The sequence below is a fragment of the Oreochromis aureus genome, linkage group 19 (assembly GCF_013358895.1).
Source record: "Oreochromis aureus strain Israel breed Guangdong linkage group 19, ZZ_aureus, whole genome shotgun sequence".
NCBI classification, from domain to species: domain Eukaryota; kingdom Metazoa; phylum Chordata; class Actinopteri; order Cichliformes; family Cichlidae; genus Oreochromis; species Oreochromis aureus.
The window spans coordinates 1,481,056-1,501,772 of record NC_052960.1 but is presented as its reverse complement, the minus strand read 5'-3'; the positions used below and the strand labels follow the sequence as shown (position 1 = coordinate 1,501,772).

At 46.3% G+C, this 20,717-nt stretch overlaps 1 protein-coding gene across 3 annotated transcripts; it reads left to right on the top strand.

Moving 5' to 3' along the window:
* The first annotated feature begins 3,081 nt into the window (after positions 1-3,081).
* tyro3 (TYRO3 protein tyrosine kinase) lies at positions 3,082-16,897 on the top strand. 3 transcript variants are annotated; one of them, XR_004200038.2, is made up of 20 exons: positions 3,082-3,334; positions 7,710-7,896; positions 9,437-9,537; positions 9,615-9,785; positions 10,695-10,781; positions 10,873-10,988; positions 11,069-11,249; positions 11,772-11,914; positions 12,013-12,151; positions 12,244-12,367; positions 12,587-12,681; positions 12,785-12,880; positions 13,387-13,467; positions 13,547-13,639; positions 13,718-13,839; positions 13,931-14,040; positions 14,368-14,527; positions 15,164-15,300; positions 15,423-16,129; positions 16,245-16,897. XR_004200038.2 is itself a non-coding variant. In XM_031749730.2 (19 exons), exons 1-19 carry the CDS (start codon positions 3,271-3,273, stop codon positions 15,850-15,852), a joined length of 2,634 nt encoding a protein of 877 aa, XP_031605590.1. In that variant the 5' UTR covers positions 3,082-3,270; the 3' UTR covers positions 15,853-16,897. The 3 variants fall into 3 exon arrangements, 2 of the variants coding, with proteins under 2 accessions (XP_031605590.1, XP_031605589.1); XM_031749730.2 differs by having other exon boundaries at positions 7,713-7,896; positions 15,423-16,897; XM_031749729.2 differs by having other exon boundaries at positions 15,423-16,897.
* The last annotated feature ends 3,820 nt before the right edge of the window (positions 16,898-20,717 follow it).

The window sequence follows — 20,717 nt, the reverse complement described above, 5'->3', positions numbered from 1 at the left end:
CCTTCCCACTCACACAGGTAAAATCAATGAGCCGAGCTGTGGGGTCCTCAACGTGTGCCACACCCACAGAAACAGACACCTCTGCTAAAGAGCTGCAGGTGAACAGGTGGCGTGGAGCTCAGCACTGTCAATTCAGGGGCTGCATCCTCCTGAGGACCCGGCCTTCACGGTCTACGTGGGCCGGGTCCTCCAAAGACCGAGAAGGCCGGAAGTAAACGGCCGTGAAATGGGACGGTCTAGCCTTCAGCTTTGCATCACCACTGTCTCGGTGGAGTTTAATAGACTCGGCCGTCTGCTCCTTGCTATCTAAAATATAACAGGACACTGGACTAAACTCTCGACCATCTCACACTTCTGTTTAATCAGTTTTCTGTTTGATGTCTATTCAGCTGTGTGAAAACTAGAACTTTAATCTCAGCCAAACCGATTTACTCAGGAACGAATAAAACACAGAAAAATTTGGCTGGGCAGCGCTATGAATTCTGGGGTATGGTGGGCCATGAAGGACACACCCGACCCATCCTTCAAATTCGGGGAAAAGGAGGATGCATTTGTTGGCTGCATTAGGAGAAGTCTACGAATTTGGACAGCTTTCGTTGTGTCGTTGTTGTCATTGTCATCGGCCTTCAAATGCAGCCTCCGAAGGATGCAGCCTTGGAATTGGGACACAGCCACTGGGTCTGAGCTTCCTTTACTCAGGAGAGGAGACACAGCAGCATTCTTCTTGAAAGGAGAGGAGAGGTCCCCGTAAGTGTAGTAAATTTGTGGTCCTCTCACCTGAACATGGGACACACACACGCACACTGCTGCTGCTGTGTTTCATAACTGAATCTGACTTCAGATCAGCTGAAAGATAAACGTTTAAAATAAAATCTAAATAAAAAGTTTTTATTATTTGTGAAAATAAAACTGAAACAAACTTTGATCATTGTTTAATACCATTTTTATTCCAAAGTATCTGAGTACTCTTAATCGGGAGGCAGAGGAGGAAACGACCTGAACTCTGATGTCACACCAGCAGGTGGCGGTCATGTGCAGTGAGTAGACACACAATCCACCGTGTCAGTCCAAACGAAATGGCACGAGACCGGAATCACATTTATCATTGACGGGAAGACTTTATTAGAGACACGACTTTACACCATGGTTTACACAGACAGCAGAAGAACCCAGCGGGCTTCCTTTTACACTCCACCTGACTGAAGTGAGCACCTGGAACAGTCCAAGTCTGGGGTTCGCAAACCAAATGAAAACATAAATCTCCACAAACATCAAACCACAATACAACACATGAAACACATATTTATGATTGTCCTATAACTAATTCAATAACACATAGACTTCAACCACACTATTTAAAGTAAAACACTCCCCTAACTGGCACTTTGGTTTGCTCCAGGAGCTCATGAGCAGGTGATTGGGCTGCTTTGACTCTTTTGCTCCACATCCTGCAAAGGAAGCAACCAGGAAGGTGAGTACTGTTAACACACTGCTCTTAAAACATACACAAAGAATTTTGGTTACAGACCAATGATAAAATATGAACCGCTCTAACTCAGGTTCTTCTTCCTGACACAGGTAGGATGGCCACTCCCCCTGTGTTTTCACTTATACCAGCTAATGACCTAATAAAGAATCACTAACCACAAATGTGTGTTTGTTTTTTATGTAGTTTTTAAATATCAATCACTCAAATGAATACAAATACAGGTGTGTAATGGAACCCCTGGTCTCCGTTACACACCTGTATCATCTGAGCTTGTATATGAGGAGCAGGATTTTAAACTCAGGATTTAACAGGGAGCCTCAGTAAATCAGTAACAGTCATCGCAGCAACACTTCTCACCCTCCACTGAGAAGAGCTGCCTATCCAGACTCGTTACTTTCCCCAGGGAGCAACTGCATTAAAGAAAAGTAACTCATTATATTACTTTGGTGCTACTGTTTACATGAGCTCTTCACGTCTGCACTCCTCTACAGCTGCTCCACCATCGCCCTCCCCCTGCACACCACCCAAAACCAGCTGAGTGCGTACAGATAACTGAAGAGCCTGTAACTGTAATGTGATTACTGCATGGATGCAGTAATCACATTACTGAAAACAGTAATGTGATTACCGTGATGTGTTCTGTTCCAACACTGTAGATGAGCAATGAAATGAAATGAATGTGAAACTGAAGTCACCATTTTTTTTAACAGGAGAATAAAATTTGGATGAAAAAGTCAAACTAATGAAACTCAATGGAAATAAAATTAGTAAAAATTAAAAAAGTGACATAAAAACTTTTCCAAAGGAAATTTAAATAATTTAGTAACTATGATGTCAAAGAAAACGGCAAAAAAAAAAAAATAATGAAACAAAAATACTACAATAAACTGTGAAAATCAATCGACTGAAACAAACTCTGATCATCGATTAAAGCCGTTATTCCCAAGTATCCGAGTACTCTGCATCAGGAGGAAACTACCTGAACTCTGATGTCACACCAGGAGGTGGCGGTCATGCGCAGTAAACACACACACACACACACACACACACACACACACACACACACACACACACACACACACACACACATTCCACCGGTATCATCTGTGAAACAGCTGAAAGTCAGCTGCACTTCCGGTTTGAATCCCACAGATATGATAAAATATAATGACGCCCATAAATATTTACTAGAAAGAAATAAAGAAAACAACAACGAAACAAATGGAAAAATGTGTCATAATTAAAATGTTAAAAGAAATATAAGAAAACATGAAATGAGCTGAAACAAAGTAGAACAAAAATCATTTATAGATTAAAAGAAGAAAATATGAACCAAACTGAAGAAAAAGTACTTCTGGTGTTTTTAAATAACATCTGTAAGAATAATGCAACTAAATGTGTGTTTAACAGAGTTATTGTAGTGCCTAATTGGTTTTTATTCCGTTTTGATATTTGTTCATAACTCAGTTTTCAGTCACTTTTAATTTTAGTTTAGTTTTATTTAACTATAAAAACCCTGCTATTTAATGAAAATGAAAGTTTAGTTTAGCGTGTAGCTTTTATTGTGAAGGCGCCTCCGGCCCGTGCGGCCTCGCGCTGGGTAAATTGGCGGGTCGGAGTTTGTGGGAAAACAAACGGAGGAGAAGTTTTCCCCGAGCCTCGGGCTATTCTCCTTTGTTTTCATGATCTTCATCAGTCACTCCTCCTCCTCCTGTTGGTCCGCCGGGCAGTGAGGCTCCCGTGACGGACAGACCGAGCCGGAGGAAGAGGAGGATGCGGAGATGAAGCTGCTGCTGTGGGTCGTCGTGTTATCCCTGCGGAGCCCCGCCGGGACTTGTGGGAGCGGTGAGTGTCCCGGGGGTCGTGGGCAGTTAGCACAGGAGCTAATGCGACCGCTTTACCCGAAAATGATCAGATTTAAAGATTTTACCTCCTGTCAGACACTCACAGGGTCAGGCTCACCTGACGCTCCGAGGTGATGGAGCCTCTCGGTAAATCGGCCAACGCGAGTCACACCCAGCAGCGTTTATCTGAAGCTGGTTCGCTTGTTTTCTCACGTACAGACCCCTGCTCTGACCCGAACCCGTGACAACTGCACATTTTAACCGAATTAGTTTCTTTCTGGTTTGTTGCGTTATCGTCGATTTACCTTCAAGCTCGTGACAAACTAAAGAGGTCATGCCATGAAGTCATTTACAGCACGTGGAGCAGCTCGCAAACACTTTCGCCTTATATCGGGCAGTTCTTGAATGGAGTTTGGTGTGGGGACTCGTAAACAGAGGTCAGGGGGCAAAGTGTAGCTTTCCGGGCTGATAGCTGTTATGGTCTCGGAGTCATGATGTGAAGCTATCAGTCATTTTATTCAGGACCCACGCGTGTGTGTTGTAACTCACCTGTAAATATGCGCGCACACACACACTGCAGAATAACCAGAGTTCCTCAGGTTAAATCATCAGACTTCTTAAAACAGCTCATGTCCTCGGGTTTCTCGTAAAAATTAAACTCTTTTATTGATATCACGTCTAAATCCTGAAGAGCTGCTCTTTTCAAGTTTCAGGATCATCTTGTTTTTAATTTCTCAATTGATTGGAAGTTGTTCATGTTCAGGAAACCTTCGCGAGCTCCACATGAACACCTGTAGCGCCTCACCTCTTTGTGTGTTAGACTGAACCTCAGAGTTGGTCTGCTCACAGTATTGGTTACTGGTATTTTTACTGATGCTTCTCCCAGTGCACCATTACATCATCTTTCCAGGCAGTGATTACTACTGCCTTGTGATGTCATCAGCGCATAGAAAGGATGTCACCTGCCCGCTCTCTGATTGGATCTGATGTTTGATTGGTTTTCAGCAGGCTTCTGCTCATTTTTAGTCAGACTTTCAAAATAAAAGCAGCTGAACTGTTTGAGCTGCTGTATTTTCATGAACCCTTTAAATGTTCAGATTATTGATCAGTTTCAGTCAGGCTTCAGAGCTCATCACAGCACAGAATCAGCTTCAGTGAAGGTTACAAATGATCTTCTTATGGCCTCTGACAGTGGACTCATCTCTGTGCTTGTCCTGCTAGACCTCAGTGCAGCGTTCGATACTGTTGACCATAATATCCTATTAGAGCGATTAGAGCTGTAGGTATTACAGGTACTGTGCTGCAGTGGTTTGTATCATATCTATCTAATAGACTCCAGTTTGTACATGTAAATGGAGAGTCCTCTTCACACACTGAGGTTAATTATGGTGTTCCACAGGGTTCAGTGCTAGGACCAATTCTGTTTACATTATACATGCTTCCCTTAGGCAGCATCATTAGAAGACATAGCATAAATTTTCACTGCTATGCAGATGACACGCAGCTCTATCTGTCCATGAAGCCAGGTAACACACACCAATTAGTTAAACTGCAGGAATGTCTTAAAGACATAAAGACCTGGATGGCCGCTAACTTTCTGCTTCTAAATTCAGATCAAACTGAGGTTATTGTACTCGGCCCTGAAAATCTTAGAAATATGGTATCTAAGCAGATTCTTACTCTGGATGGCATTACCTTGGCCTCCAGTAATGCTGTGAGGAACCTTGAGTCATCATTTTGACCAGGACATGTCCTTCAACGCACATATTAAACAAATATGTAAGACTGCTTTCATCCATTTGCGCAACATCTCTAAAATTAGAAATATCCTGTCTCAGAGTGATGCTGAAAAACTAGTTCATGCATTTATTACTTCCAGGCTGGACTACTGTAATTCATTATTATCAGGATGTCCTAAAAACTCCCTGAAAAGCCTTCAGCTGATCCAAAATGCTGCAGCAAGAGTCCTGACAGGGACTAGAAAGAGAGAGCAGATTTCTCTTGTTTTGGCTTCCCTTCATTGGCTTCCTGTTAAATCCAGAATTGAATTCAAAATCCTGCTCCTCACATACAAGGTCTTAAATAATCAGGCCCCATCTTATCTTAATGACCTTGTAGTACCATATCACCCTATTAGAGCACTTCGCTCTCACACTGCAGGCCTACTTGTTGTTCCTAGAGTATTTAAAAGTAGAATGGGAGGCAGAGCCTTCAGTTTTCAGGCCCCTCTTCTGTGGAACCAGCTTCCAGTTTGGATTCAGGAGACAGACACTATCTCTACTTTCAAGATTAGGCTTCAAACTTTCCTTTTGCTAAAGCATATAGTTAGGGCTGGACCAGGTGACCCTGAATCCTCCCTTAGTTATGCTGCAATAGACGTGAGCTGCCGGGGATTCCCATGATGCATTGAGTTTTTCCTTCCAGTCACCTTTCTCGCTCACTATGTGTTAACAGACCTCTCTGCATCGAATCATATCTGTTATTAATCTCTGTCTCTCTTCCACAGCATGTCTTTATCCTGTCTTCCTTCTCTCACCCCAACCAATCACAGCAGATGGCCCCGCCCCTCCCTGAGCCTGGTTCTGCGGAGGTTTCTTCCTGTTAAAGGGAGTTTTTCCTTCCCGCTGTCGCCAAAGTGCTTGCTCATAGGGGTCATATGATTGTTGGGTTTTTCTGTACCTATTATTGTACGATCTACTGTACAATATAAAGCGCCTTGAGGCGACTGTTGTTGTGATTTGGCGCTATATAAATAAAATTGAATTGAATTCAGGGCTCGCAAAATTTCAAAATCTCTGGTAGCCCTTCGGGCAGGCACTCTTCAGTTTTTGGTAGCCCAAAATAATTTTAAGTAGCCCGAATAAAAAGAGAGCAATTTTTAATGTTTTGTTTCGTTACAATATTATACATTAAAGTATAATATTGTAACGAAACAAAAATTATCAGAAAATTGTTAAAATACAAATCACAACAACTGTATAAAAATTACAATCATCAACTCAAATACTTGGTTCTAATTGAACAGAAATTTCTATGAACTTGTAAGAACTGTGTAGAACATGAATCAGTCTGTATCAGATCCTGAATCTGAAATTTCCACTGAAGTCACAGGTAAGGGGTAAGTGGAACCAAGATCGAGGCCATTTGCTTTTTGAAGTTTGCAAAAACTGCTAAATTTGGCCAATGGTAGTTCACTCTTTGCAACATAGTACGCTTTTGAAAGATTTTTCAGGACTTCTGCTTGTGCTTGGTTTATTTTTAGTATGTTTTTTGCAGTTGCTGTTTGTTCTGGGAAAGACATTGCAGACTGGGCAATAATGCATTTCTTGTGTTTCTCATGGGTTCTGATGGGGTCTTTCTTCAAATTACTGGTCCCAGTTACAAAGGCGCTTGTCAACTCAAATGAAATGAAACTCACGACACACCCGGCAGAACATGATGTTATTTAGCTCGTCATATTCCAGCCACATAAATTCTTTTGTCCATGAAACCAAAAAAGCTGCGCTTTCTTTTTGCCTCATAGTCTGATTTGTCATAACTTTTCCGTTTTGTGGTAGGCTTTTATTTGGCTGCCCCTTCTTCACCCTGACTTGTCTTATTTGGCTCAGCAGAACTAAAATACCGGCGTAAATCCTGCTGCTTTTACACACGCACTCACATAACGGTCAGCGATTCTCTGCGCAATCAACCTCTCACGTGTTTAAGCTTGCTGTGGGAGATTTCACTTGTCACGTTTGAATAGTAAGCTAATGAGTGATAAGACGACGTCAGAGGAATCGGTGCGCAATTAATCGTCACTCACCAATCAGTACTGCCGCTCTCTACACACAGTTCGCGCGATCGCAAAGTGAAAGTGAAAGCAAAAAACAAGCGCAAATTCAAACGCGATTTCAATATGTCACATATTGACAGTGGCTCATCGATGCCAATGACATAATTACTCAGCTACATTTGCGAAAGAATGCAAAAGCATTGACATATATTTTCCCTTCCTATGATAGCCCGACGGGCAGGGCTGAGATGGATTTTGGTAGCCCGACTGGAAAAATCGCTAGCCCCGGGACGTCGGGCTAGCGATTTTGCGAGCCCTGGAATTGATCAGGGAGAGACTGAAGGAAGATAAAATAATAGATTCTCAGGCAGCTTCTGAATGAGGTTCTTATGGAGGACGTCAGTGATGATGAGGCTGTTCCAGAAAGTTCAGAGAAGTGTGTTAAGTTTGAGATGGAACACTGCTGCGTGGAAGACACACACACACACACACACACACACACAGATCTGCTGATGCAAACGTGTTAAACTTTCAGTGTGACAAAAGAAACGATTCAGACCGAAGAGCTTGTGTGAATGGATCAAGCCGACTCCTCCTACTCCAGCAGGTGTGGTGTTCACAAAGCATCCGTCCAATCAGACGGTGTCTCAGGGGAACGAGGTGCGGCTGGGCTGTGCAGTAGAAGGCGTGACGGAGCCGGAGATCACCTGGATGAAGGACGGCGAGAAGCTGTACAGCACAGACCAGGTGTTCCTCACGCTGGGAGAGCAGCACTGGGAGACGTCACACAGGTGAAGAACATTCAGTCGACCAATGTTTTTCTCCTAACGTTTCGTTTGATTTCCTGAAAGTGCTTTTCAGACTGGGGGGCGGGGCTGCCAGAGTGCTGTGATGTCATCGTACTGTCAAACCGTGTTTATCTCTTAGTTTAATTCCGACTTTCATTATCAGCCAGCGGCGCTCACTCCGCGGCTGCTTCCTGCTGACTCAGCCGGAGGTTATTCATTCAGTGCGAAGCTTCACATGATACTCAGTCTGGTAGATGAACTGGTAGAAACACAATATTAAAGTTTTTAGGGCTAATCCACTGTGAGAACGCAGCTGGAGTTCCACAGGGTTCTGTACTGGGACCAGTTCTCTTTAGTCCTGATGCCTCTGGACCTCCTTCAGGTGGTCCTTGTGCACAGGTGAAGCTCTACGCAGGTGATTCAGTGGTTTATGTTCATGTGTCTATGAGGTAGAAAACTCAGACTTTCACATGCGACGCGGTCACATCCATCACACCTGAAGCTGAGTGGGAATAAAATAGGAAGAGGCAAGCAGCGAGGCGGTGCACACAGGAGTGTCAGTGAACGTGAGAAAAGTGAAATAATGTACTTTTTTACCTGTTCATGCTCCAACAGCTGACATGTAGCAACCAAACGTCAGTTTATGCGCAGATGACACTCTGATTTATGTTTCCTGTCTTCAGGTAAATCCGTAGTTCGCTCAGGTGATGGGGACAGCCCAGCAGTTTTCCAGGACAAAGTTCTAGCTGTGGAATCCAGAACATGTCCTGGAAAACACCTGGATAGAGTTAGCTGTCATGGACCTAAACAGTTTGAATCTCTGCAGAGGCAGAAAGTTCACTTCCTCCATCATCCTTTAATGTGTGTTTATGTTAGAAACAAGTTGGAGTTGAGTCATTTATATGATGTAATGTTTCTGTCCTGATCTGGACCCGTTTTAAACTCTGAGCTGTGATGCTGTGGCGAGAATGTTAAAGTGGTAAAAAATGCCATGCACTCTGCCCGCAGCTCGCTGTTTCTGCTGTTTGATGGTTAAACAGACGTCCTGCAGTAAACACAGGCAGAGCTGCTGTTTGCTTTGAACTCGATCTCCTTCCAACACCACCTCTTCCATCTGTGTCGCTCCTTTAAAAGGTGAAGTGAAAAGCCCACTGACATCTGGCGGAGGCGATTCTAGGTTTGATTCCAGGCTGCAGGTGTTCGGACTCCAGACTGAGCGCTTCCTCCTCCGTGATCTGACAAGACGCCCAAAGAGGAAAAAGTGGGCATGCTGCTGAAATTCAGCACCTTGCCTGATGATGGCGCTGTGGCTGTTTCAGTGACTAAACACAGACTCAATGGGCCTGATTTGCTTATCGTCACAGTAACACCAACCACTCCGCCCTCTGGTCCAAACGTGGTCCCTTCCTGCTGTGTGAGGTGCAGATGTTTGAAGCTGAGCCTTTAGCTCGTGGATCCAAAGCTCTCATGAACCTTGTTCTGTGCCGGGCCGCTGCTGTGTGACTGTTATTGGGTCTGGGTCTGATGTTGTGGTCTGTTTCAGTGTGAAGTCGGTCCAGCAGCAGGATGCGGGTCAGTACTGGTGTGAGGTGGAGTTCCACGGCCTGACCTTCTCCTCTGAGCGAGCCTGGATTACAGTGGAAGGTGAGGACCCTGAGCATGGTCGCCTCCTCCTCATGTTTCTCATCATGCTCCAGTTTCACCTCCTCTTCTTCCTGCAGGGGTTCCTCACTTCACCCAGGAGCCTCAGGATGTGGCGATGTTCGCCGACACACCCTTCAACCTGACCTGCACCGCTGTCGGCCCCCCCGAGCCCGTGGAGCTGCTGTGGTGGCTTGGAGGAGTCCGGGAGGGGGAGCCTGGACCCTCACCTTCCATCCTTCACGTCCCAGGTAAGAGAAAAGTGACATCCAGGTGCATCATGGGACAGGTCCTCCAAGTATCAGCCTGTGGGAGGAGCTACAGTGTGCCATTTAAATTCAGAAAACTTTATTACTCAAATGATAAAACGCACACACCTGTTTGATAAATGAGTCAGACACAAATTAGTCACAGCTTTATGACCCCATTATTCAGCAGTTAACGACACACACACACACAACACACACGAGCTGGATTTAATCCAGAGGTCGGTTTAACTGGAGCCAGATCACGCCGTGTTTCTCCAGATTAAAGTTCTCCCACACGGCCTCAGCTGATTCAAACTTTCAATGTCTCTGATATTCAGAGTGTGTGTGGGGGGTGTGTGTTAGTGTTTGCAGTGGGAGAAACGTCGTCAGCTGACCTCACTTTATAAACAGCACGTGTGCAGTGACTGAGGCTACGTCCACACTAGCCTCAGTCACTGGCTCACGTTCCAGTACTGCGCATGCATGAAACGCAAGAAGATTCGACCTGCCTCATTTCTGTCTGCCGTTTATTTACTTTCCGGCTCTTTGAAACGTCGCGGCAAAATGTTGAGGAAAAGCACCGAGTTTTTTAAATGGAGTAACAATGAGGTGGAGTTGTTGCTGCGAGTAACACAAAAGTACAAAGTTGCAAAAGCGAGTGAGAATTAAAGAATATGAAGAAAAGCTATCTGGAGCATGTACAGACTTTAATAGGGCTGTCAAAACTGAGAGCAAACTAAACAACTGCTGTGTCATGCCCTCTGCTATCTTAGTTTAATTGGTCACTTGACTGGCTTTACACACATACACAGTTTCTTGTGTCGTCTGTGTAAAACTACATGACCCATAATGCACCTGGAGCTCCTGTGTGCGTGTGTGTGTGTGTGTGTGTGTGTGTGTGTTTCCGCGCAGGTGTGAACAGCAGCATCAAGTTTTACTGTGAAGCGAAAAATGCCAGGGGCGTCTCCGTGTCCAGAACTGGAACCGCTCACATCAAAGGTGAGGCCACACCCACACAGGTGTAAGTTGAGCTGTGATTGCATGGCTATGCGTGGGCGTGGCTTATAAACAGTGTGTCTTTGTGTCTCAGTGCTGCCAGAGGCTCCGGTCAGCCTGCAGATCGTTGGGATGGTGGACAACAACGTAACGTTGTCATGGAAACCGGGATTCACTGGTCACTCTGAACTGTCCACCTGCATCGTCCAGGTAATGCACACCTTACCCTCACACCTCACCTGTAGGCCTCAAAAACGTCCTCACCCTCACACCCCCTTCGTTTGAACCAGGTGTTGAGGTGCTCCGCCCGCAGGTGGGACCTCCCACAGCGGGAGGTCCAGGTTCCTCCTCACCTCCACACTCTGACTGGTCTGAGGAGTCACGCAAACTACAGCGCCAGGGTCTCCTGTGTGAACGAGGTGGGGGCGTCGCCCTTCTCGCCCTGGTTGCACTTTCACACACCTGAAGCAGGTAAGACGGGTGCGCTGACCGTTACCTGCAGCAAACATGTGACCGTGTCATGTGACCAGCTGGTGTTTTACTACCTTACAGTTTAGTCAGTAAACACGAGCTACAGCCGTGTGTGTGTGTGTGTGTGTGTGTGTGTGTGTGTGTGTGTGTGAGAGAGAGAGACTGTTTGTGAGACTGTGTGTGTGTGTGTGTGTATTTGGGCAGATTCCAGTCCTCTGCGTACAATCAGCTTTTGTTTGTGTCCTAAATCCAGTGTGAGGCCTGCAGCAGGGCCAGCGGCGCCTCCTGCAGGTGGAGCTCACACTGGGCCCTTTGAGCCACAGTGACCCACATTCAGCTGCAGGCCTGAGCAGCTGAGCCCAGAGAGAAACACCCAGAAAAACACAGCAGGAGAAAAAGTAGAAACCAATAGAATCGATAGAACCAGAGGAATCAGTTGATGTGCGGTCTGAGTTTTTTTTTTTTTTGGCTCGTACGTGCTTTTATGTACCTGTGACTGTGAGTCTGTGTGTCCCGCCTCAGTGCCCTCTGCGGCCCCCAGGAACCTTACCTTTGACCTCTCGGAGCAGCACCTGTCTCTGAAGTGGGCGGAGCTTCAGGTGGACGAGCTGCAGGGTAGACTGTTGGCCTACAAGGTGCAGTGGACTGTGGGAGGAGAGGCTCAGGTGAGACAGTCATACAGGTGTCAGCGTGCTGACCCAGTCTCTGCAGTGTGATTGGAGGAAGAGGGTGATTGTGATGATGTCATTGTCTCTGCCTGCAGGAGCCGCTCCTCTTTAAGGAGAGCTCCGCCCACCTCTCTGGAGGTGGTCGTTTCTTTAATGCGTCCTTCCAGGTGGCGGCCTGCACAGCGGTGGGCTGTGGGCCGTGGAGCCCCCCGGTGCTGGTGCTGCCCCCTTCAGGTACTCTCAGACATGACATCAGCTGTGATGTCACCGCAGGGTGTTTGAATGACGTTGATGGATTGATTATTGCCTGGCTGCTGCTCTCTCAGCGCAGGTCCGGGTCCCGCGGAGCCACGTGTGGGTCGGTCTGCTGCTCGGCCTCCTGGTCGCCACCATTGCCGGGCTGCTGCTGGCTGTCGTTGCTCAGCGCCGCGGGAAAGAGATGCAGTTTGGGTACGAACGTGTTCACCCACACCAGTGGTGATACAGCAGCACGCCTTCCTGCTTCCACAGACACGCTGCAGCAGTTTATTCATCCACCGCTGAAAGTAGTCCGAAACAAACGCAACATGTGAACTTTTAAAAATGTTTCTGGACATTTTCACGTGTGAACCAATGAGCTGCCAGCATCAGGCGTGTGGCTGTGTTTCTCATGTGTTTTCATGCTTCCAGCTCGGCCTTCAAGTCTCCGGGCGCAGAGACGTCAGTGTCCTTCACAGCGGCGCGGTCCTTCAGCAGGAACGTGACGGACCTGCAGGAGTCCACCTGTGAGTCTGAGCACGCTCAGTGTGTTTGTTGATAGACACGATGTTTAGTCACGTGACAGACGATGACGATGTATCAGACCTCGATGACTCTGTCTCCCCCCAGTGGACGGTCTCTGTATCAACGACGAGCTGAAGAACAAACTAAAGGACGTTTTGATTTCTGAGCGGCTGCTGACGCTCGGACACATGCTGGGAAAAGGTATCGCTATGACGACAACAAACAACACGTGTAAACAGGAACTGTCAGCAAACTGTTCACTTTCTCTTGTAATCCGAGCGACAAACACTAATTTATGAATTAATGTGGGGTTTTTTTTTTTTTTTTTTAATGAAACCAAATCACATGATTTGCGCTCATGATTTCACCTGACCTTTTATGCAGATCGGATGTATAACCTCAGCTCTGTCTGTGTGTGTCTGTGTGTGTCTGTGTGTGTCTGTGTGTGTGTGTGTGTGTGTGTGTGTGTGTGTGCAAAATACAACAGAGTGCTGAGTGTGAGGAAACTCCAAGTGTCAGGAGTACACACACACACACACACACACACACACACACACACACACACACACACACACACAAAATGTTTAAAAATATCAATATTCATTCAACGTGTCAGAAAATAATTTGTAGAATATGTTAAAACATAAATAAAAGTGTAATAAAATAACAAATGCAAACAGAAAATCGAGGTGTGTTTACCTGTGCAGGTGAGTTTGGCTCAGTGCGTGAGGCCTTCCTGAAGACCGAGGACTCGTCTGTCCATAAGGTGGCGGTCAAAGTGCTGAAATGTGAGTTGTACTCTTCTTCCTCATCTCCTTCTTTAAGCAGCTGATATGTTGAATAACCAGATCACGTGACCTCCTCCAGCTGACATCACCTCGTCAGGTGACATCGAGCAGTGTCTAAAGGAGGCGGCCTACATGAAGGACTTCCACCATCCCAACGTCATCCAGCTCATCGGTAACCCCACCCACCACACAGTGGTTAAAGGAGGTCAAAGGTCAGGCAGCGTGATTAATATGCCGATCTGTCTAATAGGAGTGAGCCTCCACCGGCGTCCCGGCCAGCGACTGCCGATCCCGATGGTGGTTCTGCCGTTCATGAAGCACGGAGACCTGCACACCTTCCTGCTGCTGTCCAGGCTGGGAGACGAGCCGTTTGTAAGAGACGCCACCTCGCCTCGCTCTGATCGATAGCTGATCAATAACCTGCGCTATGCTTTGATCAATAACCAATGTGCCTCTGCATCAGGACCTGTCTCTGCACACGCTGGTCCGGTTTATGTTGGACATCTCTCAGGGAATGGAGTATCTGAGCAGCAAGAACATCATCCACAGAGACCTCGCCGCCAGAAACTGCATGTCAGTTCGCCAATTGCAGCCAACCAGTCAGATCAATGATCTGATTCACTTCAGATAGTCGTTGTTGTTGTGAGTTTAAATGAGGAGGAGTGGCAGCAATCTTCCACTCCAGGTTATCAATCAGCCAAACACTCACAGAGTCTGCTGTTGCTATTTGGCGCTCTGTCAATGTAATGTAACGTGTGAGTGTGTCACATTCAGCGCGTTTACATGGAAGTGAAACTTTATTCATAAAGACAAAGGATAAAAATGAGACTGTAGGGGGCGCTGCACCGGCCTTAGTGAGCTCTGTATGTATGTGTGTGTGTGTGTGTGTGTGTGTTTCAGGCTGAACGAGGACATGACTGTGTGTGTGGCAGACTTCGGCCTCTCTAAGAAGATCTACAGTGGCGATTATTACCGTCAGGGCTCCGTCTCCAAACTGCCCGTCAAGTGGATCGCTCTGGAGAGTCTGGCTGACAACGTGTACACCACGCAGAGCGATGTGGTACGCACGCAAACACCTGGGACACACAGACGTTTGTGACGTAGCTGTCCCAGATTACAGATCCTGATCCAGACCAGAAGACATTTCAGGCTGTTTTCTTTTTTAGTTTCTGCTGATAGTCACGTTCAGACAGCTTGAAAACGATGCCTGAAGGCAGCTTGACGCACTGTGATTCATAAAAATCCATCCTGACAGATTTTGATCCATGAACTGACATGTCAAAGCACTTATTCTAAGTTTGCTCATCCAGCAGAAGGCGAGTGCTGATGCGAGCACGCAGGGACGCTTTGTTCTCTGTAAAGATGCTATGACCTGAGAGGAGGCGGCGCTGAGTTTGTGCCATCAGTGAACCCGCAGCAGCTTAATGCTGAGACGGGTTTAAACACACCTGTGCAGGTGGTTTCTGCTGTCACCTCATCACAGTTGTCGTGCTCGTTACTGCCATCTGCTGATTAGGAGTGAAGCTGTGACATAAACACAACCTTACGTCAGCAGACCAGCTCTTTGTCACATGATTAGATTGTCATGGAAACAAACTGAAGGAACATGTTAGGAGTAAAATAATGACTTTAAAAGTTTCAGGTGTGTGTGTGCACTCAGCGAATGATGACCTTCGCGTGTGTGTGTGTGTGTCAGTGGGCGTTTGGTGTGACGATGTGGGAGATCATGACTCGTGGTCAGACTCCGTATCCTGGCGTGGAAAACTCAGAGATCTACGAGTTCCTGATCAAAGGAGAACGTCTGAAGAAGCCAGCCGACTGCAGAGACGACATGTGAGTGTGTACACAACGACAAACTGAAGAAACAACACACAGAATGAAAACCCTTTCAAAATAAAGGTGATCATGTCAGCTGTGTGCACTCTTTAACCTCTTTCTTCTTCTGTGGTTGTCAGATATGAGATCATGCACAGCTGCTGGAGTCCCGTCCCTAAATGTCGGCCCAGCTTCCAGCAGCTGGTCAGCCAGCTGGATACACTGTGGGTCAGCCTGTCGCCCGCCTCCCCTCAGAAGGAGCCGTTACTCTACGTCAACCTGGAGGGCGATGGTGGCGAGCATGGGGGAGGAGCCCGGGCCCCGGGGCCTGAGGAGGCGGCGGCGGCGGCGGCTTCAAACTGGGGTGTCCCATGGCAGCGGCAGGTGGAGCACGAGGAGAAAGACTGGCTGATTGGGTCAGTGGCGGCGTTTGCCATTGGTGGCGACTACAGGTACATCATCGGCCCCTGTGGAGCCTCTGAGGAGGAGGCGGGGGGGAGGGGGTCCACAGACACGTTACAGGAGGAGGCGAGGGACGAAGACGACGACGACGTCGTCATCAACGTGTGACAGAGACTGGCCAATCCCAGGGTTCCTCCATCAGCTGATCAGACTCACTTTAAGGCATGGAGCAGCGGGCGGGTGGAGACACCGAGGGACAATCACGACCACTCTGCCCACTCCTCCCACTACGTTTCAGCCTCGGAACAAAGAGTGAAAGGATCCATTAAGGAGTCGATCGGGTGAATCGGTGACGGAGGCAGGCGCCGTTGGTCACCGAGAGGAAACAGAAGGGGGCGCCGAAACGCCTCACATTCATTTAATTAGTAAACGTTTTGTTTTTCAGGTCAGTAAATCAATAATTCACGTTTTATTGATCGATCAGCGGCTGGTTCCTTGTTTGATGATTAATCGCTTCCTGTTCACTAATCGATTAATCAGTCTGGATATTTTCTTTGCAGCTTGTGTTTTAGAGGACGTTACCATTTAGGTCTGGAGCTGTGCTTTTATTTTGAAAGACTGGGGTTTTCCTGAACACACCTGTGACCCTTATCTGGGCTGGGAGCCTCCAGTTGGAAAACCCTGCACTGAACCTTTATTAACAGGGAAACATTTCAGGTTTGACCTTCCTGCTGAAGCTCCTCCCACAAAGCATTTTTCTGAAGCGCTTTGATTTTAGTCTATGATGTGTTGGGAAATTATGGGATGTGTGAAAGCTGCTGGACGTGTACTGTGAGGCCTCAGTGGCCTCTTACGCGTGCCTTCTATGGTTTCTTCTTCACTGCATGTCCCACCCTCTGTCAGTGTCTCTCTGCTGCCCCCGGTGGTGGCTGTTGCTGTAACAGTGAAGCTGTGTTTTCTTATTACTGAATTAACTTGAAGTTTTTTAATGGCGACAGATGACTGACCCTCTAACTGATTTATTGATCCTGGTTTGTGTTTGTGCCTGCAGTGTCTTGTGTTGCTATGATGACACTCTTACCTCTGTGTGTGACGTCTCACTGACTTCAGGTCTGTAAGAAAGAGATAATTAAATAAAGTGTTTCCTGTTTTCTGTGCGTCGTGCTCTGATCTGAGATCAGATTAAAAACACAGCCATGATCGGTAAAAATCAGCTTCTGGCTCTGTGAAATCATTTCAGGAGGTTTTTATTGCTTACTGCCGGTTTTCAAATTCAACTCGGATCAATCACAAAAATAATCAGACAAATATTTATTGATCGACAGGTTTGCAGCTCTTCAAATAAAACATGGATCAAAATAAAATCTTTACTAAGGAATAAATGTACTAAAATATGGGGTGAAGATAAAGTCAGGTATTTAAAATGTAATACAAAAAAAATGAGGTAAAAGAGACAGGAAGTGATGTCACACCACAGGGCGGGTTTGTTTCTTCCACATGATTCTTCGTACTTTATTTACTGCATGCCCATCAATAACAGTTCACACGGTCATTTCATTAGGCACACCTGGAAACAGCCGTAACACCCCGAGCTGTTTCAGTGGGCCGGTGACGTCTTAATAACCTGAGCAGGTGATTCCAGGTGAGTCTGTGGTTTCTGCCCCTCCCTGACTGTGGCTCTGCTGGCCAAAATCAGACTGTACATTAAGGATGGATGTAAAGGTAACACTGAAGCGGCTTACACCTGCGTCCCGTTTAATCCAGGGCTGACTCTGAAGTCTGATTGGACAGAAGTCAGCTGATCTGTGAGCTCGCTGAAGTTTTTCCTGATGCGTTTCAGAGCAGGAAGCAGCTAAGATGGTAACCGCTGACATCACAGTACAGCTCCATTGTTCATTTACAGTCTGGGGTCTGAAGCAGCGGTCCCCAACCTTTTTTGCGCCATGGATCGGTTTATGCCCGACAATATTTTCACGGACCGGCAATAAGGTGTCGCGGATAAATACAACAAAATAAAACTAGTGCCGGTACCGAAAAAAAGAAGGTTTATTCATAAAACACGTGAAAAGACCCAGGAAAACAGAGTTAACGATAAAAACGATAACAAAATAACGCTGAAAACCAATAAAAACCCTGAAAACCATACATTTCACACCTGGGGTCCGTTCTTCGTACCTCGCTCACTACATCCAAGATCAAATCATCGCGCCAACTTTGAGCTCGCTAATCCGGTTCTCCGAACACACCTGTTGTTGACGATTAGTACAGCTGGATGAAGTAATCTGAGATCACTGGGTGGCTTAAAAGGGGCTACGCATCGATAGTAGAAACATTGATCGGCAACCCTTTGATTGGTCGGCGAAAATGTCGAAGGAGCGCGCTCAGTATTTTTCGGCAGCAGAGCAAGAACTCTTGATTGAGGGATATCAGGAGTTTCAGAGTTTAATTAAAACGCAAGGGAACACCGCAAAGGCTGCAAAAGCAAGGAGAGAGGGCTGGCAGAAAGTTGCTGACAAATTAAACTCGTAAGTAATTTATTATATTATATTACATTATATCCTCTTTCACATTAGAGCCACAACAGGACCCACTAGAACATGGGAACAAGTAAAAGTGAAATATAAGAATATTCTACAGAATGGTAATATTTATCACTTATATTGCTTTTAGTCTCTTGAAAAGAGACCCTGAAATAATCTGTTTGTTTGTTTATAACAGCAACCAAGAAAAGGGCAGAGCAAATAAAGACAGGTGGTGGTCCTGCACCCCTCACACACACCTCGCCAAGGAGCTGGCCCTAGGGTTGCCACCAGACCCATTGTTGAGGGCATCCCTGGGGCAGCTCTTCCTTAGACCAGCAGCCGGGGTGCAGTAGCAGCAACACCTTCATAACTGGTAAATGAGCTCATAATTCTATTTGTACAATGTAAAATATTTGGTTGTTGCCTTAATTAAAATGCTTTTTGTACTGTGACATTTGTTGACACACATACATATATATATATATATATATATATATATATATATATATCTTTTTAAATTATTTATCGCTTTTATAGCCGTGGTCTCTCATCTTGATTGCACGTAGTAATTTACTATTACTACTCTAAAATATGAATTACATCTGAAATAATCAAATACATGTAATAGAATGGTTAATAATACATTTCCCTTTTTTTAGGAAATGACCTGTATGTATCTGTATGAAATCAATGAAAGAATCAAATACTGCATTATCTTTAGTTACATTGATAATATTTATTTATGGTAAAACAGTGGCGAAATATCGCTGTTGCTTTCGTATAAATGCAGCGGACATACCTGAGTGGCCGCGATCTAATCCTGTTTACATAAAGTAAGCCTGCTCCCGAGCAGGTTTACGCTTACGGATCTGTTGCTATGACAGCAAGTCCCGGATGAGCTTCGGAGAACCGAATGATCCAAGATCACGCGAAATCGTCAACAATCAAATCCAGCTAACTTACTTAGCGAGGTACGAAGAACGGGCCCCTGAGCCTCAACTCTTGCGGACCGGTACCAAACGACTCATGGACCGGTACGGGTCCGAGGCCCGGGGGTTGGGGACCGCTGGTCTGAAGGACAGACTTGGTGCCTGGCATTTATTCACTCCAGCAGGGGGCGCTCTGCTGCAGCGCCAGACATTTCCTCTGCTGACATGTCACGTGACAGGAAGCTGAAGGGCGTAGAGACGACGGCTCCGGTTATTATGGATGTGATCATAAACGGTAATCCGATTGACGTGTGACACGGCTGAGGACGCCTCGTCATACATGTTCAGTGTGTTTGTGATGTAAAACCTTTTATTGTTTATTGTCAGTTTTTAGGCTTACAAATATTTAAAATAACCTCATATTTGACAGATTTGTGATGTCATTTAGCAGGCGCGTGTGTGTTGTGATGTCAGCGTGAGCACCAGTAGGTGTGTCTATGTGAGTGTGTCGCTGTGATTGTGAACAGTAAACCTGCAGGGCAGCCTCGCCGTGTGGCGCCGCTCTGCATCCTGATAACTGTGATGTAACGGCCTCTGAACATGAGTTATGACATCCTCAGGACGGAGCTGCTTCCTATGAGCTGATTGGAGGACCGTGTTGCTTTTGTTTAACAGGACGTTTAGAGAACACCATACTGCTCCACCTGACCTCCACCTGCCCCTGGTCTCCAGGTGGAGCTTTGATGAAAGCAGAACGTTTCTGCGGGTCAGTGAGAGATGAACCGTGTGAATAAACGGGAGAACATGTGAAGACCTTCACGCTGAGCTTCAGCATGAAGTCAGCATCAAACATTTATAACTATCAGACCAGTAACACGGCTTCACTGCGACACAGAGGCCCCGCCCTTTGGTTAAAACAGCGATCCCAAGTCAAATGTGCGGTCTCTGAGACGGATTGTGGTTCTGTGCTGTGATTGGACGTTTCACTGCTGGTTTGTTCATTGTTTGCGTCAGCTGTGATGCAAACAAGAGTGTCTTATCTCTGAAGGAGCAGCTGAGAGTGCCGACTGACCTGAAGACACAACGACACAAACCATAACAAATCTGAACTGCGCCAACTCAAACTGACCAATCAGGTTGCTGTGATGTCACAGCTGACGTCACAGCAAGAGATGAACCATCATGATTTCTTAAATGTGAGGATCTGGTGTACTGAAGACATCACAGTGCTGCGATTAGTCTTTTTGGTTGTTAGTTTGATTGACGGCGGAAACTCCACGCTGATCAGCTGATTACAGCATTAATCCCAGTTCACTGTGGTTCTTCAGACTTTACACACAAACAGACGGTGTGTGGAGGAAGCCGCACAGACCTGTGGAGAGGATCTGGATGGAAGTTTTGGGAGGCGCTCAGCGCTGGGACAGAAGCTGGATATTTCACACATTCATAGACACGTTTGTTCTCAGACTGACCCTCTGCATGTTTCCACGTGGACCTGATCACCTGTCAATGACTCATATTGATCACTGCCGCAGAAGCTGAGCTGCCTCACCTGCCACCAGGGAGGTTTGAGCTGCAGGTG